At 42.3% G+C, this 27471-nt stretch overlaps 1 protein-coding gene across 3 annotated transcripts in view; it reads left to right on the top strand.

Annotated features, from left to right (window-relative positions):
- atp6v0a1a (ATPase H+ transporting V0 subunit a1a) overlaps nucleotides 1–26974 on the top strand; it is a 33575-nt gene extending 6601 nt beyond the window's left edge. For 2 of the 3 annotated variants that reach the window (XM_035404960.1, XM_035404961.1), the window contains exons 7-22: nucleotides 1002–1128; nucleotides 1445–1527; nucleotides 2266–2359; nucleotides 4894–5106; nucleotides 8689–8839; nucleotides 9247–9386; nucleotides 9813–9976; nucleotides 10096–10186; nucleotides 10326–10444; nucleotides 10758–10974; nucleotides 11093–11200; nucleotides 11582–11779; nucleotides 14546–14563; nucleotides 15919–16036; nucleotides 16662–16833; nucleotides 23506–26974. In XM_035404960.1, the coding sequence (XP_035260851.1) occupies nucleotides 1002–1128; nucleotides 1445–1527; nucleotides 2266–2359; nucleotides 4894–5106; nucleotides 8689–8839; nucleotides 9247–9386; nucleotides 9813–9976; nucleotides 10096–10186; nucleotides 10326–10444; nucleotides 10758–10974; nucleotides 11093–11200; nucleotides 11582–11779; nucleotides 14546–14563; nucleotides 15919–16036; nucleotides 16662–16833; nucleotides 23506–23599 (2107 nt within the window). In that variant the 3' untranslated portion in view covers nucleotides 23600–26974. The remainder of the gene's footprint in view (nucleotides 1–1001; nucleotides 1129–1444; nucleotides 1528–2265; nucleotides 2360–4893; nucleotides 5107–8688; nucleotides 8840–9246; nucleotides 9387–9812; nucleotides 9977–10095; nucleotides 10187–10325; nucleotides 10445–10757; nucleotides 10975–11092; nucleotides 11201–11581; nucleotides 11780–14545; nucleotides 14564–15918; nucleotides 16037–16661; nucleotides 16834–23505) is intronic. The other variant, XM_035404962.1, reaches the window with a different exon arrangement.
- Nucleotides 26975–27471: the final 497 nt, after the last annotated feature.

Genomic DNA, 27471 nt, shown 5'->3' with positions numbered 1-27471 from the left:
CTTATGATTTTTCATTTTTTGTCTTGAGAGGGAATATGAATATTGAAGATCAATCTGATGCATTTACCATACTGTGTGTTTTAATTTGAATTAAATCAAGCGAACACATACACGCCATCGCAACAAAATACCATTCTCCCCCAAGCAGTGATGTGTATTATCCTGTGGGAAAGGGCCAGCCCAGTGTGTGTGTGTGTGTGTGTGTGTGTGCATGTGCGTGCCTGTGTGTGCGCGTGTGTGCGTGTCATTTCAGCCGGCACTTGGCAAACCCAGTCAACCTCGCATGCCCTGTGGGCACAGACAAGCTATTAACAACGACAGAGTGAGACCAGCAGCCAATACGTTCGGATATCAAATATTACACACCATGCAACTCCCACTGACTCTACTGCAGGGGAGCTCAGGATCAATGCACCGGGCAGCTAGTCAATGGGAGCGTGAGCTGGCTTGATTCGAGCTTGGGAGAGCGCTGCCATGTTTATCGATTGCCATCGCATTGAGTCGGCAGTAAGGCACGGAGCGGGACTGGTGTGCCCCTCTCATGTCACGCTCATTTAATTGCCTCCATGCAGGCCAGTGGACTTTTAAATCAATTAGCAATTGACTGACTGAGGGTAAATGCTGCACCAGCTCTTTATGGCACACGACTGCAGATCAGACTATAGGGGGACGCAGCCAAATAACACAATTTTGTCAATGTGGCAGAGAGGTCATGAGGGTGCACTGAAAATGCTTCTTGGAATGATCTTGCGACAGTGTGTTGGTTTCATGCAGCTTCTTCTTTGGTGGGACAAATGACTTGTTTTGGGGACTCCTAACCCCACTTAGGTTCTGAACCTGAGTATGAACACTAATATACCTAACATCTTGAACAAACTGGGTTTAGCAGCTTTGCTCTTGTGCAGTTGCAATCAAGTACTTGCATTTGTAGAGACTGGTTTTGTGAGGGCTTTGATGCTGTGGGTTAGTGCACTCTAAGAGGCATGTTGCTGACCGCACAGGTTCGTCGCTGGGGTCATCAGCAGGGAGCGGATTCCAACTTTCGAGAGGATGCTGTGGAGGGTGTGTCGCGGGAACGTGTTTCTGCGTCAGGCGGAGATTGAGGACCCTCTGGAAGACCCCACCACAGTCAGTACCTCTTTAAGGCTTTTCCTACAGATGCCTTGGAGCTGGAAATGGTAGTTTCAATGCAATCAATGCAATGAGAGAATTGCATTTTATAAAAACATATGGGAACCTTTTCTGTGATAAGCTATGCCTATGACGAGTTTATTGGCCCATGAGAGCCATCTTATTTTAGATACATACAGTTTAGTATTGTTTAGCTTTTCATTAATTCCACAAATTGGATTCTTAAATTTTGATTTAAGAATCACATCAGCAAATGTCAAAGTCACATTCAGGGATAATGCAAAGAGGAGCCTATTGTTTTTTCTGTCTGCAGGGAGACCAAGTCCACAAGTCCGTCTTCATCATCTTCTTCCAAGGTGACCAGCTGAAAAACAGGGTTAAGAAGATATGCGAGGGGTAAGTACCAGCTGAACACTGTTCACCCTCTGTTCATCCAAATGCCTCCTGGCAACTCGGCTCTTAATTATTTATTTAGGACCTTTGACTGGGTGGTGCTGTTAATTCTGCACTACTAAGACTGCATAGTAAGCATTGTCCAAATTGGTGAACATGTGTGGATATTCTTTTTTGTTGTGTGTTCTTATTTTAAAATAACGTTGCTTATTTGTGACAGCATGTGTTGTCACAAAAGTTTTTAAAGAACATTTTACTATGATGAGGTATTTTCTGATTGGTGTCAGTACAATGAACATGTAAAGATGCTGTCATGCATTCATGCATTATAATTGTGTTACAGCCATGACACTAATAGCCTTTCACACACTACCTTTTGTACAAATATGGATTGTTTGGGACACTTGCATTGAATATAGGATCTTTTTATTTGATCTTTTAGTCTGAAATTTTTACAGTTTTGTATGACATACCTTGCAAGAATTTGGCTCCTGACCGAACATGTCTAGCTTTACATATGACATCCACGCAAATGTACTGTTCTGCAGCTTTACAGCTTCCAATGGCAGACTCGGCAATATGTTATCCCATTTCTGATTGGCTAGAGCAAAGAGGATTAAGCCCTGGGTGCTGACTGAGCAGCTGGTGTGTGGGAAGGCAGTGTTTTTATCTTTGTGCTTCTGGCAGAAGCAATATGATTACATCACAGATCCTCACTCCCCATTGCCCCTTGTTTCTCAGATTTCGTGCTTCCCTGTACCCCTGTCCTGAGACACCCCAGGAGAGGAAAGAGATGGCAGCGGGGGTCAACACTCGCATCGAGGACCTCCAGATGGTATGCACCTGACTGACCCATCATGCAGCAAAGTAAACGCCAGCGGCGTCTCATTTTTGAAGATTTTAGCATTAATACGGAGATTAACAGTGCATAGTTAACACTCACTGAATACACTTCTCTGACATCTCTCCTGATCAGCACTAAGCTGGGGAAATCCCAAGCGTTTGATGCAGAGTTGGAGGGAACCTCGGTCAGTCTGGTCTGTTTAAGAGGGTGTCGTCAGTATGTTTCATCTCCCTTGTTTTGTAAGTTTCCCTGTGGTGGAGCGGAGCATAGGGAGGTTGTGGGTACGGTTTTTAGATGATCCTAGGTGGCTTATCTCCACAGCTGCTGGGGGCTGAACGTTCAGTTGGTTTTGAAACCTGAAGCCACTTGGCTGACTGGTCCTTTTCAGAGCACATAAAAACACGTACTGCATTAAGCTCTGCACCATTTGAAAGTTTTATGAGGCACTAAGCCTGGCTCTGTGTGAAAATGAAACCCAGAGAAGGCAGTTGGTTAGATGTGTCATACAGCTAGCAGTTAGCCTTGAGCCTTTGACTTTGAATTTGTCCTAATGACAAAATTTGGGGATTTTGTCATTAGGAGAAGGTTACATTTGTTATTTTGAGAAAGCTGAAAAACTTTTGCGAAAGGACATTATTTCCATTTTAAGAACTGTTCCACACAAATACTGTTTCACATTCTCCATGTGACTTACGTACTTATCTGGAGGGTATGCTCATTCCCTGGTTATCTGCTCCCTGCTTACGGGAAGTCATGATATGACTAGATACAACCTTTATAAATTTTATGATTAATCGTCTAATTCATGATGGGGAGTTTAAGTATTACCTAATTATTACCTTTGGATTATTTCCAAATCTGCCGAGGCAACAAAGATGTCTACTAAGATCATAAGTAGAATGCAGTTGGGAGAACATTTTGGAGAACACGTTGAAAACACAAGAAAAACACATTGCCCAACATAAGTACCAACCTTAAATCAGTAGGAATCAAGCAAGTTTTAGAAGTAGTTCCAAAATTACCTTCAATGTACAATTTGAAGACAATAAGATGGGTTGGTGATAAGTTGGGTGTCTTCATAGCACATGTACATGGAGATTCGTATAATAAAGCGCAGTCCAAGTATTAGTATTCTTTTTTAGGTTGGTGCTGTTGTTTTGGCATGCATTAACGCCTCCGTAGTTTTCTGTGTGTGTTTGTACTTGAAATATTCCATTCTGAAACACCACATAGTGTTTGTAATGGGTTAATACAGTAGGGAAGCAGAGGATTTCTGAGCTCAGAGTTTGTTTTTGGCACCTGTTGCTGGCCATGAGTTCAGTAATCTGTATTTGTGCCAGCCTGTGCTAGGCACTCACTGATGGGGGGTGTGGGACCGTGGATAGCACTATCTACCCTCTGCATCTGGGCCAAGCTGCACCAGGAAAGCCAGCAGTCCAGGCCACTGACTCAGGGGCTATTGTTAACACTCCCCTGCCACAGGGATGAAGGCCTTCTCCTTGTATTCTGTTGAAGTCTATTTCAATGTAATACCCAGAGCCCTACTGCTAATGTGGTCCAGGAACCAGAAATACACTACACACAGTGCTAATGAGTTATTGAATGTCAGACTGTATATAATATTAGATTGAAAGAGTTGTGCATATAAATAAAGTAGTTTCTCTGAACAATGTTATGGTTAGCAGCAGAGAGCTGGGATGAGCCTGTGCTCTTGCGTTTGTCTTTCCCTGGATCACAATTTGTTTGGGGCTCATAAAATCCTTTCCTTATTAGGGTAGGAAAAAAGGGACTGTCTCATTCCTCTCTTCACCCCAAAAGGGGGATGATCCGGCCCAGCAGGGCTACCTCTGCCCACCCCCGCACGCCCACGCTAAAAGAGCGACCACGTTTGACAAGCTTCTGGGGCAGTGCTGGCCTCTGCCACCCCCGTAGTGACTTGCTAGGCCAGCTGCGTTTCTTCAAATGCACCAGCTCCCACCGGAGGTGTCGGATATCGAATGCCTGACAGGTCACTCTTCAGACTGCCCCTTTGTGACTGCCGACGACAAGCGGTTTCATCACCCGTCCCGCTGTTTGGGTGTGGTTACGCTCACGTGTGTGTGGGTTGTTGTGCCTGACGATATGGGTGGCTGTGTGAGTGGGTGTCACTGTGGTGTCTGATAATCTCAGGACATAGACCCTCTCTGAGTCAGAGCCATTATGTTCTGATGCACAGACAGAGCCCTCTGTAGCCTTCCAGTGGGTACTGTAGCATGTAAAACCTTTGCTTTTGTCAAGCTGCATAGCCTAGTAAATCCTTCTAATTAAGCTAAATCCAGCGACACTCAAGCCAGTAGATAAAGATCTAACATTGTTTAACTGTTGCTGGGATACATGATGTTAATACATAGATCTTGGCCAAATATGAAGCGTGGCTAACAATAGATGTAACGTGCCATAGTCTTGAAGTGTCATCTTATTGGCTGACTGTCACTTTCTTTTTGCATAAGTCCTTATTTGCTCTGACCGTCTCTGTGTACTTCTAGGTGCTGAACCAGACGGAGGATCATCGTCAAAGGGTCCTCCAGGCTGCGGCCAAGACAGTGAGGGTGTGGTTCATCAAGGTCAGGAAGATGAAGGCCATCTATCACACGCTCAACCTCTGCAACATCGACGTCACCCAGAAGTGTTTGATCGCCGAGGTGTGGTGCCCGGTCTCTGACCTGGACTCCATCCAGTTTGCCCTGCGGAGAGGCACTGTGAGTTCACCAGTCGTGTTCAGTGATCTGATCTCCAGGTTGAAGTAATAATAATGACTAATAACAACAAACTGTCCCATATTAGTGATAAGAGCCCTTTTAATTGCCTTATAATGGGCTTAATCAATTCTCTTTGTTAGTCGGTCATTTCAACCAATCGTTGACTCCTCTGTGGAGAGCAGTGTTTTCAATGTTTCCAGACTGTTTCCGTCATTACGCTGAAACAAAGTGCTTCACCAAATCAAGCCATACTACAGGCCAGTCCTATCTGATTTAATTCTCTTACACACAAGCTGTATAGCAGTAGCAAGTCTACACTTAATATCAGAGCCCTTAGCCAAGCACAATAGAGTGTCTGCCAAGTCTGTTAAACGCCATTGTTGGACTGTTGTACCGGCCTGAAGCCATTTCCTGTTTTTATTATGATTATTAGTCACTTAAATGGTGTATTGCCAAATTTCCCAAAAAAAAAATGCTGTACTCACATCAGGAGCCGCTGCCCACGGACCCACGTTCAGATCCCCTCTGCGCAGCCATGGGTTCGATTCCTGGCCATGAATGGCTCTCTGAATAAAGTGGAAAAACATAGGAGGGCTGTCCTCTCTCCTTTAAATAAAGGGAAATTTAAATACTGTACCTGTTTTGTACGGTACAATTTAAAGACATCCAGGGTTGTTCAGTAAGGGGAATAAACGGCTGTCCTATTTTCAGTAGGCTGCTACGATATGTATCTCCCATTGAAATCAGGTTGTTTCTGAAAGAACTCGGGCAAATGTTCAGGGGCATAGCTGCTAGGCCTCATGGGAGCGGAGAATGAGAGGAAAATTTATGCAGTTGGTGCTGAGCAAATGGAAACGTTAAGTCTGTCCTCAGTTCCAATGACTCATTTACTCTGAGGGAGGGAATGTTCCCGCTTCTAACCCCCAGACCTGTTTGGACAGCGCTAGGGCTGGGACCAGGGGACCCGTTTTCATGTTTTGGAGGTTTGTTCCTGGCAGGCGAAAGCTAATCCTTGGGTCAGATCAGAGCATGTGAAGGGAGTGGGGCAGACGAAATTTGACTGGAGCGTGGCGCGAGGGTTTCAAAGGATGGAACGTTGGTCTTTTCCCTCCAGTATCACTAAATGACAGGCTTTGCGCGTGAGCACACAGAAAACCTCTTCTCCATTTTCTTTACTCCTAACCCACAGCAATTAATTAGCTACATTTGCTAAGCAGTGTGTTGAATATTTTCGCAAGGAGACGGACAAATAGGTGCACCATAAATAATTAAATACATAATGAGTATGATGTAATATTTCCCTATTCAATACAAGCTATTACTCTGATTTAATTAGTAAACAATACAGACTACAAATTTATAGTAATCATTCATTAAGTGTTTTCATATGGAGTGAGAGCAATGTTGAGAGACTTTACAGTATCTGAGTTAAAGTCAAACCCGACACATACTTTTGCAGTCTAAGACTGGTCTGTACGACTGGGTCACAGCTGATTCATTTGGTTTGATGTTGAATCTACTTTCAGTCCTATGGAATTCTCACAGTTGACATAAAATATGAGCCGTTTGAAAGCACGCTGGACTCCCACTGTTTGTTGCGAGACTTTATGAGTCTCTGGGACTAATTACAGTCTCAGGTTGTGGGTCCATAGAGTTCTTGGAGAATTGGAATGGCTTAGTGTTGAATTTATGACTCTCATAGCATTCGAAATCAACTAGTCTTACCTTTTCATAATTATGGTCAATATTTTCATATTTAGACTTACTGAGCCTTTTGAGTGACACGCCCACAGCTGTACTAACAAAAATACACAGCTGTGGAGCATTCCATGCTTGTCCTCTTGCCCATCAAAGCTTGGGCTTTTGGGAGTTGTATGTTACTGTACGTTATATTAATAGATTCTGGAGCTTTCTTCCGCAACTCCTGAAGGACCAAGCCAGTCTGATTATCTTTTCCTCTGCATCATCAAACCCTTCCGCTCCCACAGAGGTGGAGCAGTAAAGACACCCCGAGCTCCATGGCTGCTGACAGGGTGTGTGCCTTTAGTGGATGAATGAGGATTCACACCCACACGGAGACCGTGATGCAGTGGCTCACTGGGAGCTCTGGCCTCCATGATGGAATTCCTCCAGGTTAAGGGTCAGAATGGGAGAGGGTCCTCGGAATCTCAACCCAAACTTTTAACATAGCTGCGGGAAATTTACGCCCCCACCCCCCACGTCTCTCCCATGAAAAAGTACAGTGCAGTATGCACGTAATAGGGTGAGGCTGCAGGTTGGGAAGCAAGGCTGAGTTTTGATGGCCAGACCTGGGCTTTGTGTGTTTAGGTGTGTATTGAGTCATCCATTTCCAGAGATTGAAATAAGACTCCTAATACATAGCAGTTTGAGCCATTCCTGTTCTTACCGTAAGCAGGTTAGCATAACGCCAACACATGTCCGCTGATCTGCTTTTAATAAATGCTGGTCTGGCTCAAACTGCCATGGACGTGCCATAATGTGTTGTTTCCATCTGCGCTTGGCACGTTGTAAATTCCATTTCTATATACGCAAGCCTGTTTTTATATGGTGTTTGGCATGTGCACATGACTGGGTCTGCCAGTGAGGTGAGGACAGCAGAGATTTTGCTTGTTGTCACAATACATCAAGTGGCCGTGTGTTTGCCACTCGCCTTTGGCTGGTAAGTACTGTGGAAATATTTGGATGAGTGAAAAGGGGAAGTTCTCTCAAAAGGAGCTTTAGATTATTGTCCTTTTTTAATAACTGGTTTCTGGTGAATGCTGACATTGAGACATTTGCTCCCATTTTACTAAAAAGCAGTAGGAAAATAGCTGCTATGAATACAAGAATAATTAAGCAATGGCTGTGCAGCGCTGAGATTCCTTCCTAACAATTTCTATCATTAGGCCTGGAAATAGGCCCAGGAATTTACGAGTTACCAAACATAGATTAACCAGAAGTGGATTGAAAGAATGAAGCAAGCGAGACTGAGAAGGGTGTGCCTGCAGTGAGAATCTCCTACTGCTGTTGATACTGAGTGATGTGCAAAATATGAACACCTGCGTTTCTCCCACTTGTGAATACGCTTCGCTCGGCGTGTCCACATATGGAACATTTTTTCCTTCTTATCAAGTTCCTGTTGTCCATATTGCTGGTTGCTAAACAGTAGTTGTCAGGTTTTTAGTGAAGTTTCAGTGGTTCTTCAAACTAGACACACTGCAAGCTTACCTATAAAGTGTGTAACATTTGCAGCAGAAAAGAGGAATAGATTGTTCAGTGTTTGTTGTGCAGTTTGTGGGTCCCGTGTGTTTTAAGGAGAGTGGGAAAATCTGCCCTCCTTAGAATTTTTTTCTTTATGCAGACAGATAGAATGCTGAGAGGGTTAAGGATAGAGATGGCACTGCTGCTGAGAAAGTTCCAAGTTGACAATCAAACCCTTTCCCGCACGGAAGGAATTGCACATGGCTGAAAATCGACTCCCCTAAGGCCTGCGCCACATATCTTGCTGGGTCCAGTGTGTTTCTTGGTAAATTAAAATGGTGACCATGTGATGAATTCTCCAATTCTCCTATGCGTCTGCAGGAGAGAAGTGGCTCAACGGTGCCCTCAATTCTCAACAGGATGCAGACCAAGCAGACCCCGCCCACATACAACAAAACCAACAAGTTCACTTCCGGCTTCCAGAACATCGTGGATGCTTATGGAATTGGGACCTACCGGGAGATCAACCCAGGTCTCACTTTTTGACTGCTTGGCCATTAGCACACACATCTACCAGCTCCACCATTGTAATTGGCAAGGGTGTACTTGGTATAACCATTATGATTTTTGTGCAAATTTTGAATTTAAGCATTTTGACCGTATTGTTAGCATTGACTTACATTGAAACAGGTGATTGAAACACCTATACTGGATACAACTGCACTGGCGCAGGTGAGTAACATCTCTCAACAAGACCAGGAAGTGAGCTTCAGAAACGCATCCCGGTTTTGGCGGCTTGCTTCCATCAGACCATTGTCTGGTGTTGTTTTATACAAATTAGCTGCCTGCTGAAGGCCTGGAATGATTCTAACTGCTATGAGGGATCTACTCATTTAACTGTTTATATAATGCTGTCTTTCCCCACATTCCTTCCTGTAGCCCCCTACACCATCATCACCTTCCCTTTCCTGTTTGCGGTCATGTTCGGGGACATGGGCCACGGGCTGCTAATGACCGGTGCTGCCCTCTATCTGGTCCTGAGGGAAAGCCGGCTCCTCTCCCAAAAGAGTGACAATGAGGTAGGGAGAGACCTCGTTTAGATGTTTTTTTGAGTTACACATGAAATATTTGATTTTGCTTTTCTTGTGATTGTAAATCAAATTGGGTAAGTCATCAAGAGCACTCTCTCTTTTCTGTTGTTTTCCTGAATCCACCTAATTGTACAGTACATGCCACAATCTGAGGAGAGAATAAAAAAGAAAAGCTTGAGAGACAGCCGTATTGTTGAACACTGCTATGCCTGGAAAGCTTTACAGAGTAAAAGCATAACTTGACAGTTTAAGGAAATTTTCAGGAACAAAACCCTTCACATTGTAAGCCATTGAACTGGGAACTGAGAACACGTTATCCTTCATATGAAATAACAAAAAGACTCTTTGCTCTTTTACCTTTGGTTTGCAAATCCGGAACTGGGTAGTTGATGGCAGCATCTGTTCCCTGTGTAGATTTTTAGCATGATCTTTGCTGGACGGTACATCATCCTGCTGATGGGAATCTTCTCCGTCTACACTGGAATCATCTATAATGACTGCTTCTCCAAATCACTCAACATGTTTGGCTCTGGTTGGAGTGTCAGGCCCATGTTCGGGTCAAAGGGTGCAAACTGGACGTAAGTGGGTACCTTATAGCTTCTAGTTGAGTGTTTTTAAGTATGCTTTCATCACTACAGTAACCCATTGTCATAAGTGTAAAAGAGACTGCCAATATGATTAAATTCTATGTCTTCAGATTTGAGACCCTTGATACTAATCCAGTCTTGCAGTTGGATCCGGCAATACCAGGAGTCTTCAATGGGCCCTATCCTTTAGGTATTGACCCGGTAAGTGTTCAGTTTTTAACTCTGGGTATTGCATGATGAAAGGACAATCTGCTCCTCTTGTATATATATGGTATTTATTTGGAAAAATGTTGGACAGAAAAGACCAAATGTTTTTCATTTAACCTGTTTTGTGCTGTAGATCTGGAACATTGCCACTAATAAGCTGACGTTCCTCAACTCCTTCAAAATGAAGATGTCTGTCATCCTGGGGGTCATCCACATGCTGTTTGGTGTCAGCCTCAGCTTGTTCAACCACCTGTAGGTAACAGGCAGGGCCTGTATTCTCTGGTAATTGGAGAATCAAGTATCATGAAGTTGGGTGGAGCTACTATATTCTGCCAGAAACTCCTAAATTTGAACCAATCATTGTTTATAGTAATCATTGTTGGAGAGGCAAAACCTTTTGGTTGGTTCAAACGAGCTGGTGATTGACAGCGAAGTATAGCTCCACCTAGTTTTTTGTCATGCCTCATTTTCCTAACACTAGTAGTCCGTCTATCCTCCATCTCATGACATCACTTGACCTTGGACATGCAGTGCAAACTGAGGTACCATGGTTGATTTTTCCCAGGTACTTCAAGAAACCCCTGAACATCTTTCTGGGCTTCATCCCCGAGATTGTCTTCATGAGCTCCCTTTTTGGCTACCTGATCCTGCTCATCTTCTACAAATGGGGAGCGTACGACGCTGTCACCTCTAAGGATGCACCCAGCCTGCTCATCGCCTTCATCAACATGTGCCTCTTCAACTACAGTGACCCCACTAACAAAGCCCTCTACAGAGGACAGGTGACGGCCACACCTGTCCCTCTGCCCAGTGGCACCAGATGCGTGGGAGGAAAAAAAAGACAACTTTTAGCCCCCTCTGTGTGTCTGCAATCTAACCTCTCTCTGTTTGACTCTATAGATGGGGATCCAGTGTTTGTTGGTGGTGATTGCCCTTGCATGTGTTCCCTGTATGCTGATAGTGAAAACAATGGTGCTTCGGCGTCAGTACCTTTGGAGGAAGCACCTGGTATGTCCATCTGCGCTGTATACATGCCCATGCCTTCTCTGACGTGTGTATGAGCCCTGAAAAAATGACATTAAACTTGCACCTGGGTTTTTCTCTTAAAATGAAACACTTAAGGCATACCTTGGGTTGGCTGTAAACTAAGAAAAAACTATTTTTTTCCATGAGCTTTGAAGAAAAGACTAGACATTTTGCTTGAATTGAATAACAGATGTGTGGGAAGATTTAATTCATACCATAAATGCAGCGTTTTCCTGTTTGACCCATGCATCTGTCAAGCGTTCACGCATAAATTATGACTGTTTGGCAGGTACTTCAAGTACCCAGTCAAATAAACCCAAGGCATGCTTTAAGCCAAAAAAGTCTTGTGGATTTTGCATCTAGTCACAGAAGATAGAAGAAAGGCCTGCTGAGAATCTAGAAAATTTAGAGCAGACAGGCGTGTCTTCATCATGCACCGGACTCACTCAACAGGGCACACAGAAATTTGGTGGGATCCGGGTCGGTAACGGGCCCACGGAAGATGAAGCTGAGATAATCCAGCATGACCAGCTCTCGCAGCATTCCGAGGACGAGAATGAGGTGAGTGCCTGGCCACGCGGAACCACGCCCCCTTGGAACACCACCTCGCATGCACCCCCTGCTGACCGGCTCTAGACTTGCATACAGTCTGCCCAAATTGTGCATGAGACATTTAACTTTAGAAATTCCTGTGCACCCTCTTTCATCCAAGTCCCCAGAACCAAGCTCACTCCTTTCGGTTGACAGCAACATTATGTATTCGATCTACACTGTTATTAGTGGTTTGCTTCTGTATCACTCTTAATTAAAAGTTTACTACTTGGGTTGAACATGGCAACAAAACTGGCAGATATTTGTACAAGTTGCTGTTGTGGGGTGTAATTTCAGCCCAGCAGCTGGTTGGGCCCAGTGTGCACTATAAATAAAAATCAGCCATAAACTTGAATGGAACCACCTTGAATTGTAAATTCATCAACATGTGTCACATAGTGTGGAAACCATTCATTCTAAATGCATAGAATTTCCATAGATCTAAACTCTAAACATTGGCTTAGAAGAGAGATGAGGCAGGGGGAGTGAATGGAAATATACTAAGAATTTTTAATTATTTATTTCACTCCATTTCACAGTGATCACAAATACAGTGAAACCGATTCAAAGGGTATATCCAAGCTGGTACACTGCAACTCACAGAAAACATAAGCACCCTGACCTCAAAATGTCTTCGTTGGGAAGATGCAAACACAGACGGAACAGAACATTAACATTTTTCCAGGGAAATGTTCAGTTTGTTTTTCTACAGCCATCGCCTAGTTTCTGAAGGATATGAAACAATGCTGCATGTCCTCCACTGGCCAGGCTTCAAACCACTGGCTGTGCATTTTCTTTAATTCCACTTTTTTCTGACATTCTCAAACAGGAAACTCTACAATGGAGCTTGTGGTGGTTAAATTCAGATCTATTGGTTTAAGGGAGGACATTTTGCTTTATTTATCAACTTATATAAGCCTTTCAAACAATTAGCAGTTATGTAAGGTGGAGTTTTATATGAATGCCATCTCAGTACTCATAATTAGTGATACAAAACCTCCTTGCTGTTAAACAAACAGTCCTTTTATTTATAGATGGATATACAGACAAACCAAGCAAATGCTTTCACCAACACTAGACATCCACGGACAGCACTGACCCACGGAGAATAACATCAAAAACAGCAAGCACGTGGCACCTTGCACTGATACTAATGCATGGTGGATTGGCTGCTGTGCACAAGCCCAAATACTCCGTAGATGGATGAAAACAGTTAGCATTATATATAGATCAGAAACTTTCCTCATTATGTAATTTATACCTATTTATATCTATTGTAGGCAGGAATTGTGGACCAAGTTTGTTCAACAAGTAATAGCACAACACAAATAGCACAACTATTTGATGCCCTACACATAATAGCAAGGATGTTCTGTTTTCATTATAGAGCTACGATCTCCATAGCCAACAGGCTTCCCCATTGCTTTAAAATAGTGTACTGTTTCTCAAAAATATGAATAACTCACTTGAGCTTAGGTGGGGCAGGGTGCTACAGAAAACCTGTACAATTAACTGAATTACCTGCTAAAGCACAGTCGGCCTAACCACCAGGGTATGATCACCTCAGTTGTTTGCTGAGCTGACCAGCTTTTGTTCTCTCCTCACCTGACCAGACTGAGTTATTGCCATGAATGTGTTTAATCCTTTAGGATTGCGTGATGCATCAGACTGTGCCACTCACTGTGTGTGAGGGTGCAGTCGATGCTCAAATAACAGATGTTCTGGAATAAGGACTGTTCCAGGCAGCTGGGCCTGGGCCTCAGGTCCTGCACCGCGTCACTGCCTTCTCTCGTCATTTCCTGTTGACTGTGACGATGGTGGTTATATTCACTTTCTCATTCTTGATATTTGGTCTGCAAAGCAATGCTTGTTTATTGGGATGGAATGGGGAAGTGAATAATAAATGAGAATATCTTGAAAGTAGCAGACAAATTGTATTCAACTCCCAGGTGGAGCCTAAAGTTTGTGCTTTGGACTCCAGTATGGGTTGCCAGATGCTGGGGTGTGCACACATACCGTCCTATGCTGAATAGCTGCATTTCCACAGTCTGGCTGGCTAGATTGAGCCAAAACGTTGAGCCTAAAAGTGTACTTAAGGAAGCTTATTCCTAAAGCCTTCTGCTAAAGACTTAGACTGTTGGCCCATTTGCTTGTCTGTTGTGTGGTGGGGGGTGGCTTTGAGGTCCATTGTCACTCTGAATTACTTCCCATTCAAATGGCACCTTGCCATTGAAAGATAAATGCTAACTAATGTATTTGGAGGAACTGTTCATGTTAACTCTACCATTGACTATGCCCATGGTCCTTTACCCTGACTGGCCCGATGAGGTGTTCTGAAGGACTAAAAGCACATAAATGAAACACTGCCTGAGCTTGGAAGTTGCTCTGGAACAGCAGGAAGCACATACTTACTTGCCCTTTATTGGCAAGGCTGTGGAAATGGAGCTAACGATCATCTGAAGGCATACAAATACAAACGGAAGCTGAACGTGGCTTTAAGTCTGATTCAGCAAGGACTGCCCTACACTGCATTGAAGGGAAAATGTGCACTACCCAGCAGGCAAAGACAAAATTTCTGCCACTAGCGTGGAACAGTTCTTGTATCTGGAACAAGGCACGCTGTTCCATGCAAGACATGCCATTTTGCATCAGTGTCAGTTCCCCGTTTTATAACTTTTGTTGTGACCATTGCTTTCTGGACTCTGCAACTAAACCTAACCTGTGGTTATTTTCAAGCCCGCTGAGGAGGAAGTGGTAAGAGGCAACTGCACGTTCCCTGCATCTCGCTCGTCTGTCCACCTGTCCCCCATGTCGTCGTCTGTCTCCATCACCCGTGTGTCCATGTGCCTCGCCTGATTCCGCCCTCACACTTTTCATTGTTCCGACTGAGGGGGGCCAGTGTGTCTGTGGTGCTGGGTCTCTGGGTATTGTGTGGGCGAGGTGTCTCCTTGCAGCTGTGGTGATTGGCTTGGACCTTGGTCCTGTAATTCAGCAATTCTGAATGGGGGTAGACTCTGCCATCCATCGTATTGGACGGGTGGCCTTTGTGTGATAATCCAAATTATTTATTTTGATTAATTGAGATCAGGCGCTGAATAAATTTGAATATTTCTGAGATCCCTGCTCACACTTTCTGCATTCAACCAGCTGAAGGTAAGATGTCACAATGTCACATGCTATTTCCACCTCTCACCATCTACATTTCAGCATCTTCAGTTACAGTCATGCCTTGAAGCTGTAGCTTGACAAAGAGGCTGACGGTTCACCCGGTTTCAGAAGAATCTACTGCGGGTGAACGTGTTATGATTATGACTGAAGCATCACAAACCATGACTATCCATTGTTCTGCTTTCACCAGTATGTGTTCCTCCTGGTTTGTTTGGTAAATCATTATACTCTCTAGATTGGAGTTTAAAGTAGAGGCACTGGATGGAAAATAGACGCTTGATCCCATCCAAACAAAATATAAGAGCAAGTAGGAAATCCACTCCTGCTTGCCTTTCATGCTTTCATTGTCCATGGGAGCCAGCCTTCTAGTACATGGCTCTCTGCACATGAAGGCCTGTTTAGGTAGTAATGCCCCAGCAATACAATGACTGTATATGCATATTCAAGAAGGAAGTTTGTCTTTCATAAGCAAGAATCTGGATTGACCTTGCCAACAACAAGGCCTTGAAGGCTTAAGATATAATTCTTTGGATGTTTTGGATGTTAAATAAACAGACTGGATACTGTAGCAGCATACTTTCTTATTTAGTTAAGAATGGAATGCACATTTTTTAAGTGGTTCAAACATTTTTTGGAGGTCAAACATTAAATCCAAGAGAGATATGAAATTATATCCAGTTTAATATGTAATGATGAATGAAGAACCCTGTTCGAAAATGTGGACATGGCATTGATAAGATCTCAAAATGAGAAATAATATTACCTTTGGACAGAGTATGAGCAGGTTGGAACAAGTTCATTACACTGGCCTACTGGGACATTGAAATTGCTCATTTTAATAGTTTTTGGAAAATAGTGACACTTTACCTTCTCTAAACAGGGAATCCTGAGTAGTAGCATACCTGCTGCCTCTTACCCTAACTGCTGTCTCTTCCATCCAGTTTAACTTTGGAGATGTAGCAGTCCATCAGGCCATCCACACCATAGAGTACTGCCTGGGCTGCATCTCCAACACTGCCTCCTACCTACGGCTGTGGGCTCTGAGCCTGGCCCACGCACGTGAGTATCACCAGAGGCGTAGTCTCCACCCAAGTCACTCTACCTTTGGAGTCTCTGGAGGAGGACATTTGTTCACGAGATTGATTTCCACTAAAGGTCCTGTAACCTCATTGGTTCTAAACAGTTTTAGCCAGCTTTGAGTAGGTTGGTAAGTAAGTTTATCGATGCACCACCAGGGACGTTTTTTCTGGTTTGAATGACCATCTCCGGTTGGAGCACCATTTACAGAAGATAATCATTCATCAGAAAAAATAACAGTCTGATGGTTTGCTAGCAAAGTATATCCCCGGGGAGTTGGACCGACTTATCTCACATCGGAATGTCAGCCTCATCAGGCTCATAAATAAGTCGTAATTTTATAAGCCTTACGGGTGTATCTACCCATGCATGTCTGATCTCTGGTTGAGATTCCAGGCCTCAGGCCTTTCCTGTCCCTCCTTGTCATGTTCATCTTTTCAAGAGTTCTCTTATGTCAGTTTATCATGGACACCTACCTTTAGTTGGACAATGTAAAGAGTTTTGTGACATAATCAGGTAGGGTAATATCCAAACATAACTGAAAGATCAGTACAACCTGAAGATCCTCAAGATCCTCTCTTTTCTCCTGCCTTTCTCATGGCAACAGAGCTGTCAGAGGTCCTGTGGACCATGGTGATGCACATTGGGCTGTCGTCAAGGAGCTACGGTGGGTTCTTTGGCCTGTCCATCATCTTCTCGGCCTTTGCCACTCTAACCGTCTGCATCCTGCTGATCATGGAGGGCCTGTCAGCCTTTCTGCACGCGCTCCGTCTGCACTGGTGAGTTCGAGCATCAGTGAAGGATAAGATAATATCCTTATTGTTATGGTGAGAATATTTGCTTATGTTGTATCACTACAGGCTTATAGATACCTACAATTTACTCTCATATTTTTGTCTTTTGCATTTATCCTGTCAGTATAGTTATTAATAATAATCATTCAAGGTGCTTCACACTGGTTGACAACCCATTTTAAGAAAGATTAATTGAAGTAAATACTATACCTGATGAAAAACACATTTTCTAATGTACAAAAATACCAAGTTACTCACATACCAAACAGTGTGTAAATCATTAATTCAAACTGGCAAAATCTAGGCCTGCCATTAAAAGTATTGATATCAAAATTATGGTAAGTTATAAGAAAAAATATTGACTCAAATTGAGCAAGCTGTATTCCAAAGCAATGCTCCCAATGTTTCCTAAATTGTTTCACGTAACTTACTTGACTTCATACAAAACTTAATGACTGTGTTTTGAAATGTTAATTTAATTTAGAACAAATGTTAAACATTAATTTAGAAATGTGGCGATGCAGGGTAGCTACAGGTGAAAAGGTGCAGCAGGAATTTGAACCGATTACTGATTTTTTTACTGAAAATGAGAGACCACTGCTCACCCCACATGATGTGTTCCAGTGGATGTACTGTATAATTCAGTCAGGATTGCACAGCAAAACATTGGAAGCATTTGTGCTGGTTCACCATTAGAAAGGTCTGAATAGCCTTGAATGAATTAAGGTTTGTGTTTGCTTCTCCTTGTGGATATCACCACTGATATTTCAATGAGCTCTTTGAATTTTCTAAGCAAATTTAAGATACATATCTTCCTTAAGGGTTATTATTGTTCACTCAACTGAACTTGAAAGGTTGAAATGCTTCAAGATATTTTTTAATTTTGAAATGGCCATTGAAATCTATTTAGGCCTGTCTTTGCACTGGGTCTTTAATAGTTAAATGCAACCTGAAAAACCACCCATGTGACTGCATATCAAAAGAGATAGCTCAAGGGAAATCTTCGAGGATTCCAGTGTTGTGAAAACTTGATTTGGGGAAAAAAAATTCCTGGAGAGAAAGCTGCTTGTATTCTGCCTTTTTAACGAGGGCCATTGGAATGTGGGGCTCCAAAGGTAAGGTTTATTTTTTTTAACCTTCTTTGTATGCTATAAGCTAGTAAGAACTAATGATGACCTTACCTTGTGGTTGTGAAATGAACTTCAGAAAGCATGTTTATGTTGGAACAGGATGGAGGCCTAATGCTTTTTTGCTTGTTTTTATAAATCAATATGGCTTATCTTAGTTCAAATGCAACTGTTTCCTAAAGCGTTTCTTAATATCAGTCTGGGGTTCTTAAGATAATTTAGAAAATAGATTATTTGTAAGAATGAACACCTATAAAATGGAAATTTCAAAATTTGTATGATGGGTATTTTAAACAGTTATTACTATAGATCAACCAGATTGTTGAATGCATTATTAACTTTAAATGTACTGTCTGCCTTGAAGGCATACAGTACTATGCAGGATTTTTTAACCTTGTATTTACAATCAGAGAAGTCTCCTCCTCCGTCTTCAACCTCTCACCCCGAATACCTGGCCGAGTCACTGACACGCAAATTCATAAGAAACCACCAGTAAATTTCGAAAACCGGATATAATTTGAAATCCGGATGTTTTGGTCAAAACCCGGACGTCTGGCAACCCTAGCTGGATACCTAGAGGTAATGTTACTTACAGGTCAAACAGAAAACAAGTCGATGCCGAGTCGCATTTCAATCCCTTGGCTGATTCCAACAAGGAAATTCCAAGGTTAACTCTAGTTCTTGAACGAGCTCTGTCGACTTGTCTGTTTGCTTCGCTGCATCGGCTAGCTAGCTAGCTAGCAACAAACACTCCTGCATAGTATGCCTTTAAGTTAAAACCTTCCAAACATTCTAAATGTTCTACGCATTCAAAGTGTGGTTAAAAATAATAATTTAGGATATAAAGTGTAGAAGTAGTTCATAAATTATCATTTATACTTCATATTCTAAATTAATTCATGCAGCTTTATCAATGTTTGTTACCTGTGTCTGAAATACTTTATTATGATTAAAATTGAGGAATTTAAGTGCAAAAGTACTTAAAAACTTTATTTAAGTGTCATTTTTTAAGAAAGAAAAAACTTTTATGTAATACTTTTTCATAAGGACTGTTATGAGCTAATACAGCACCAGAAACTCCTGTTACTAACCAAAGCCTCCTGTCATTAAGAGCAATTTAACAAGAAAGGAACATGGGAATTGACCATTTGGCTGATTACTAGTTATATGTGGTTTTACCACTTGGGTGTTTATTCAGAATAATCTCAGAACAACGCTCCGTCAACTGAGAAAAGAGTGACCTGGCTGCACACATCTGTTGGACCACTCCGGTTCATTTTTGTTTTGTTCTGGTTGTACTAATGAACTGTTTTAGTTGAACTAAAGAAACAAGCTGTTAAGCGTAATTGGAATTTAAATTAGCATAAAAATATGAACAAATATAAACAATCAAATATTGTGCTAGTGCGTACCAGTTGGTCCGACTAACAGATCAAGATCCTAACATACACAGGCACAAAGGCAGACAAATAGGTTTGAGTACGGAAACCCATGCACACACACACCTTGATGCGAGGTTAGTATGTGTCTTAGTGTGGGCCTTGTTCTTTTCACCGCTTGCTCTCCCTATCCGTATGCAAGATTGATGAGAGGCCTTGACAGGGGAGCACTTTTTCCGTGGCCTCTCCTCCTCTTGTTTAAACTGTTCTCTCAACTCCCTTGCAAAAATATTTGCCATTGCTGTGAGACATTCCCGTGGTCTTTCCATGCTCCGCTCTGACTCAGGTTGCTGTCTATCGTTGCCATGGCAACAGGATGGAGGGTCAGATCGACAGCGAGCGCAGGGCCCTGTCGGGGTTTCCCGTCGTGGGCTTCTGTTGGCTGTGTCCAGTCAGATTGATTGCATGTGGGTGGAGCGAATGGAAGCAGAATGGAATCTTTTTGATTGCTTGACAAGATCCTGTTGCTTTCTGATACCTATATAACTGACCCAAATCTCTCCTTCAGCAAAGATGCCGTAACGAATCCTGTTGAAGTTTGTTTATAGTATTCATTTACGTGGTGTGTCAGAATGGACATCATGCACTGCTTTTGCCTGTTAAAGCCACAGAACCTGACTTATTAGTCTTGTTTGCTGGATCTGCCCATGGTTACGCACCTTTGTGCATTAGTGTGTGTGAGTGTGCATGTGCACGGCAGCATGTTTTCATTCTCGAAAATGCCTGTCAGCAGTTGGCACTGGAGTTGGTCCACACTGGAGCCAACAAGATCAATATCTGTGCCTGGGGTGAGTTATGTCTTTAAACAGAGTTGAAAGAAATGGTTTGAAACAATAGGGCTCCGTCCAAACCCTGAACCAAGAGTCAGGGGTACAAGGGAGGGAGATTTCCATTTAGTCACATGAAATTCTTGAGCCTTTAACTGCCCACATTAACAGGACTAAAACATGACGCAAAGAAACCAATAATTTAGTCACAGAGACAAAGGAGTGGGGATCTGAAAACAATCACAGTGAACCAGAATGATGAAGAATTCTTCCATTTAAAATTATGGTTCCCAGCGCTGTTCCTGGAGATCCACTGTCCTGTAGGTTTTCACTCCAACCTTAACAGAGCATACCTCAGTCAACAACTAGAGATCTCCTTGAGCTGCAAATTAGGTGAGTTAGGTGTGCCAAATTAGGATTGAAATTAAAATCTAGATCTCCTGGATTTCCAGGAACAGGGTTGGACAACATTGATTTAAAAACTGATTGTTTCAGCACTGGAGTTTTACTGAATAGCATAACTGTTCAGACCCAATGTCTGTTTTTTATATGGAAGTATGGTTTAAATCGACTGCAAATGTGCACTAAAAACTCAACTCTGGCAGTCCCTTATGTGATGAAAATGTTTGACTTAAGCATTTAATAGAAGCATTTTTCAATTTGTCCATGTTACCCAGTCAACAGAGTTTTCTGATGCATTTGATACAGTCACACTGTAGAACATGAGTAAAAATTGATTAAAGAAATTTAATTATAAACTTTAAAAAATGCTCACTCAGTCATGAAACTTGGGTCTTATAAATTGCGTTTGGTGTAATGTAAATACCTTCAGCTTAACTAAGGAACAGTGTGTAGACTGCAGCTCCAGGGCTCCCCCTATGGGGGTAGCAGTGAAATATGAACAGGTGGGAGTGAAGTGTTCCTAGTGGGGGAGGAGGCCTGGTCTGACCTCCGGCATGGTCAGAGAATCCAGGGCGTGTCGCTGTGGGGAGAAGGGAGGGATGGGAAGGTATTTAGCAGATTGGTACAGTTGGAAATTGTGGCTGGACATCACTGTTTTTCCTGGCAGGATGCCTGGAATTTTTTCACAGTGTGCCTAGAGGAGATATTTTTTCTAGTGTTCTGTCATGTTCATGAACACTTGACCTAAAGCTGTTTTCAGTGGAAAAACCTACCCATTGTTCATCCGTGATTAAGAAACATCTCATGTCAGTAAATTAAGCAGACCTCCCAGGTAGATAATTTAAAGTTTTATATTTTCATGCATTTTTGGTGCTTCATTGAAAGGTGAATGCACCTAAAATCAGCCAGATTTATCTCAAGTGTCTTTTATGTTGAAATAACACATGAATTGGAGATATACATCTTAAATGAATAACACTGTCTGAATGTTCTGCAGATTCTTTCCAAGTGTTGGGGCAGAATATGATTGTAGCCATTCTCTTCCTTCTCAGTACTGATTAAAGAGCACAGAAACAGCTTAAGAACAAAGAGGCTGGACTGAGTTTCTCAGGACACCCGTTCCTTAACCATCAGCACAGTTCAATGGCTTATCAGCATGGATAGCTGAAAAATGACTCATTTCCAAACCCACATTCCAACCCTCTTCACTCTATGCATGTAAACGTGCCCTCTTCTCTTTACAAAGTAAAAACCTTCTGTCCAACGTACAATTTCTGGCAGCTCTCAGCAGAAGCAACAGAAAAAACTTCAGGAAAATAACTACTTGAGAATACACAAAGCTAAATCCTTTCTCCTTTCCGACCTAAGTCTAGACCTTCTGAGCTTTATTTGTTCACCATCTTTAATTTGACCACAGTTTGAAGAAAGGAAGAATAGTAAAAGTGATAGGAATATGCATTCCGAGGTTGAAGGGGAACTGATTGAGCTTGAAATGTTATTTATTTTTATTTATTATTTCCCACCAGTTTGTTTCCACATGAAATAACTGACTTCAGAACTTTTTAATGGATCACTCGACTGGCAGGATTAAGTCAGAGGTGATATGACAAAAGGATTTTTAAATTGTTTTTAAAACCAAAGGAATAGCATGCTTTGTCATTATGAAACTTTTAATATGTATAATGCTCTCCAAAATGCTGTCTTGAGAATTTCAGGTGCACTTTGAATGAGTGCTGACCCTCTGCCCCAAGCACTATGTCTCTCAGGACCCTCAGATGTGCTGTTAGTTATTGGGTAGAGATGTTACAGTCCTTACCCAGGCAAACACAGCCCAGTCCCTGTCAACTCTCATCTCCCAAACCAACATTTGGCTGCATCAGTGAGTTTATGAAATACAATTGTCAGGTTGGATCATGGAAGTCTTCGTTTTAGGTTGCAGATGGATAGATGGATTCCTATTTTAGCTTGTTGAGGCAGGGCTGTAATGTGCAACGATATTGCCTCATTTGTGATTTTATATATATATATATATATATATATATATATATATATATATATATGTGCAGAACAGATGGACCGGAGGGGGTTGTTGAACTCCTTGCAGACCGGGGAGGTAGGGATAAGGGGAAGGAGGGAAAAAAAGCTTAACACTGCAGTCTGAAGATAGAATTCATTACAAACTACTGGTCAAATTTCAATCCACTATTCAGACCGGGCATTTATATTGTCCGGTGGGGAGCACAAACCAGACCTGTGCAAATAAATTGAAAACCGAACATTCTGGTTCAAAACCGGGCATCTGATAACCCTACGTGCTACTGGCAAAAAAGTTAATTTACATCCCTGTGCTGAGGTCTAAAGTGCACTCAGCTAGGCAGTCACATAAAAGGCAGGCTTGTTCTAAGCCTTTTCTCTCTCACAAGGACTGTGCCAGTGAGGGAGAAACGTTTCCACTCTGACTTTAATCAAAAGGGAGATGAAGGATCTTTATTCACAGGAGACAACTTTGCATTTCACTCCTTATTTGGCTCTGCTGCTCTGGGAGGCTAGTTTCTGGCAGGTGCCCATGTTTTCTCCCCTGGTTGATCAGTGGAGCCCACAGCTGGGATATTAAAACAGAATTTCAGTTATGGAATACTGGATGGGGAGTTCGGCAGAACAGACACCCTAAACATCACAAACGGGGTTGTGGTTTGGTTTTTCTGAAAAAAGCTATCGAGCCACACACACACACACACACACACACACACATTCCCTTCTGTGATGAATTTTGTTCTGTACGTCTGTGAGTGAATGAATAGCACTGAATTTCAACAATACTTGTTAAATCAGTGGCTGCATCTTTGAAGGAAACTCTTGAAGGAAAGCAGTTAAAACACACTGGAATTTATTCAAATTAAGGCTCCTGTGTTGTTCTTGCAGGGTGGAGTTCCAGAACAAGTTCTACACGGGACAGGGCTTCAAGTTCATCCCATTCTCCTTCGACAGCATCCTGGAGGGGAGATTTGACGAGTAGACATATCCAGCACCCCCCTCCAGCTTTGCCCCTCCCTCTGGTAGCGGGGTTGGTTCTGTGTAGTGTTTGTGAACTATGGCGTAGTTTTCACCCCCTGCCCCATTGTGGCTCAATGTTGTAGGAGTTGTGGCCCTGCATTGGTGTTAGTTTTGAATGACTTTGTGTCTTTGCTGAACAGCCAATCAAATCCATCAATTTGAGTTCTCCGCAATGCATTTTAAGCCAGTGGTCAGAAGTGAATTCTGAGTTCAGTTATTATCCAATATAAGGCTATTTCTAAGTTCTGTGCTAAACCAATGAAACAATTAGTACCTTCTATTATAACATGAATAAAGTCACTTAATTATTTATTGAAAATTATATTTAAAAAAAAGTATCACTTATTAAATTAAAAGCAGACATTTTTGACCAAAGCAAGTCCTCAGTATATAGCTAGTAAACTGCATTCTTGTTAATGTTATTGTTTATTTTTTATCTGATAAATTATTGGTTGTGTACTTTATAAAAAAGGGCGGGTGAGACCCAGTACTCCATTTGTATTGCAATTGCACTACTGTCCACAAAAAAGGAAAACCTAACTGACCATTATCTACACTTAACAGAGCCAGTGCCTATTGGTCAATGAGTATTATAGGGATGTGTGAAAGCACAGAAGTAGCAATGAAACCTGTTAGTTTTGGATTGTCCCTAACTTTAATACCACTGAATGGACAGGCTTTACTTGTCTTATTGAGAGAAGCGAGCTGTCATCCTCTACATTTCCAAGGTACAGTAGTCTGAATTGTTCTGACCTCAACCAGCGGTAGTTCTGACCTCAGTCACCACACCTTCCCTCTCACACCAGTGAGGGTCTACAAAATCACGCCCATCAGTCTTGTGCTCACCATAACCATCCCACAATGCCTTGCTCCTCAAACAGGATGTTTCTTCATGAAAAATCTGCCAAGCTGTTATTCAGAGACCAGACACCGTCACTTTAAGGCAGGGGTGTCCAGTCTTCTCCAAAAAGGGCTGGTCTGAGTGCACGTTTTTTGCTTTAGCCCATCAGTACAACGCCCGATTCAACACAGGTCTTCAATCCAGACATTGATAAGTAGAATCCTACCAGAGAGGATTTATTTAGATTACATTAGTTACAGGGTGAGGGCATATGAGAGGGTTCCACTGGGGTGTTATTGGTGTCTGGACTATGGACACGTGGCAGCAGTTTGTAGAAAAAGGGATCACAGGTGTAGAAGGTGTGGGAAAGATGGGTGTTCAGTTGAGGATTGTACAATGTCTAAAGACCAGGCAATATGTTTTCACTGTGGGGGAAATCATGATGTGGGGGCAAAGCAGTGTGAAATAAGGAAGAGGGAAAGTGAGGCAGAAAGAACACAAGTGCAGAACAAAATAACATGCAGCAGCAACGAAGAGAGTGAGGGCAGAAACGGGAACTGTGAGGAAGGAACAGAATAGAACTGAAAAAGGGAAAGGATCAAGTGAGATGTGACAGACAAATGACGTATATGGATAGAAGAAGGTTCTTGGCATTTATAGCGATGGTGATCAATTGTGCTAGTGAAATAGAGGCAAAATCAGAGAGGATCAAGATGGTGGTGAACGCAGCGAAAGAGATTTTGGGTATAACGGATGTGAAGGGGGACGAAATACAGGGAATTTTAGCGAAAGGGTTTAGAGGGAGTCAGATGCCAGGGATATAGAGAAATAGTGAAGAATCGCGAGTCAGATATGGGAGGGTTGGTCTGTTGTTTTATCTATTTTTTGAGAGAACTAAACCAGATAGCAATGCATACAGTAGGTGGCAGTAATGCACTAATTTTAGTTTGCCAACCGCCATTAAAACCAAAGAAGAAGAAGATAAGTAGAATCAGGTGTCTTAGTGTTGAGCTGAAACAAAAACCTGCACCCATGCCGGCCTTTTTCGGATAAGATTGGACACCCCTGCTTTAAAAGCCCAAATGGAAGCAGTAAGGCTTGCACAGGTTGACATCTGTAAAAATCGTTATTCCAGCAGAACTAGCAGGTTTCTTCAGTTTGCTAAGCAAAACAATCTGAGTGCACTCACAACTGTAATACTGTAATATAAGGTATATACACCTGCTATCATTTCTCCACAGAAATGATAGGGGCCCAGCATGTACTGTATATGTGTGTTGCACAGCATTTGTAAAAATTGTAAAAATGGCACTGGAGTTCAACTCAAACCTCTTTTTTGTTGTCATGGAAATTGTGTTGTCTGTGAATATTCCCTACATTTGTTTATGTATTTATTATTTTATTCCATATTTTTATTTTCTTTATAATTTACATGAAGAAATATTTATAAAGTGAGCTATAATCAACAAAACTGGATTTAGATTAGTGGCATTACCTGACAGAGACATGCTGAAGCTGAATATCATACGGGTCTTACTTGAGTTTGAAAGGTACATCAGGCCTGTTACCCCTTCCCAGAATGAACACTCACCTTTGGAAGAATTATACATCTCCCTCTTAGACTTCAGTGTATAATTCTCATTGGCTTTTAGAAGGTAGTCAAGGCATCTTTGCATTATCATTTTCTTTAGCTTTTCCATGCAAATTAAATTAGTGTATTCTCTATAATTGTTTCGCTGCTGAACCTCTAAGGGAGGTTGCTGGCAAAGCAGGTATTCAGAAAAACGCAGCTTTCGGCTTACAGAGCTTTACTGACAAACGTGTGTGAGATTGTTTCGACATTCGTTACCAGAGCGGCGTCTCAAGACAAGGCCTTTCAGGAGTGCTAAGAATGTTTTTTTTTTCCTTACATATATGAGATTTGCTACTTAACACATCGCACAAAATCTTCTCTTGCTCAGATGGATTTTGACCTACAAGCAAATTTCGCGGTAGAGTATGAACCCTGCTTTGGAAATGTTCCGAAATGAGAAAACTGCGTTCTTTAAAAGCTGCTTCTCCATTTGCTTCACATTAAAAATGGCCTGCTGTCTTGACCTTTCTGGAAGTGACGTTTTCACCACCACTTTCTGGGTTTTCAGCATGAATCATGCACTGCTCTATAATAAAAACATATCTGGAAGTGAACTAGGTAGAGTGCTATTTTGTCACCTGTAACAGTAGGTAGCATTATGTTAATGGTGTGTTCTGCAGTGATCCAAGTAGCGATGTTCGACCGCCTGTTTTTGTTCATGGTTGACATGTTGATTTGTGAATGTTTACAGTGTGGGGGAGGGGGGGAGGACTCTGGATTCATGCTTTTATCAAGCCAAAACACTGTCAGCTGGGGGATCAATGGAATTTACTGTGTTGTGTGAGAATTATGTGAAGTGTCCATTTTGAATTGTGGCTGATGTGTATGTGTATTTAAGTATTAAAGGGGGCAATGCAGGGAAATGCTTTGGTCATGCCTCTTATTGTGGAGAACATGAAGTTATGTAACCACAGGTTCACAAGAACCACATAAATGCATTTCACTGCACTATTCATTTGCTTTACCTTTGCTTTATATTCATATGGTTTTACACTGCAATAGTTCACTTCATATGCCTTACCCACACTACACCGTCATATGCCTTACCCATAATATTACTGAGCCTCTTCCAGTTAGTTATTTCTCCGGGATACATCAGTTGAGTCCCATCTGGAAATCAACCCACAAACTACTGCAAGTCCCAAGTACATCCCTGCAGTGCTACTGCATCGAGCCACAGTGCTGTTGATGCTGAGAGCCAGCTGTCTAAACGAAGAGACACTGCAGATCCACACCGGCTCAGACTAAAGCTCTTTGAGCGGTTTGACCAGCCCCTGTTCATAAGCTCATCTCCTGGTAATTACCGATCGGTTGCTCATTAGGTGAAGTGATCAGAAGAGCAGTGCTGTTCACAAGATGG

Source organism: Anguilla anguilla, chromosome 2 (assembly GCF_013347855.1).
Source record: "Anguilla anguilla isolate fAngAng1 chromosome 2, fAngAng1.pri, whole genome shotgun sequence".
NCBI lineage: Eukaryota > Metazoa > Chordata > Actinopteri > Anguilliformes > Anguillidae > Anguilla > Anguilla anguilla.
The sequence above is the reverse complement of the archived record's forward strand: the minus strand, read 5'-3'. Positions and strand labels throughout refer to the sequence as shown.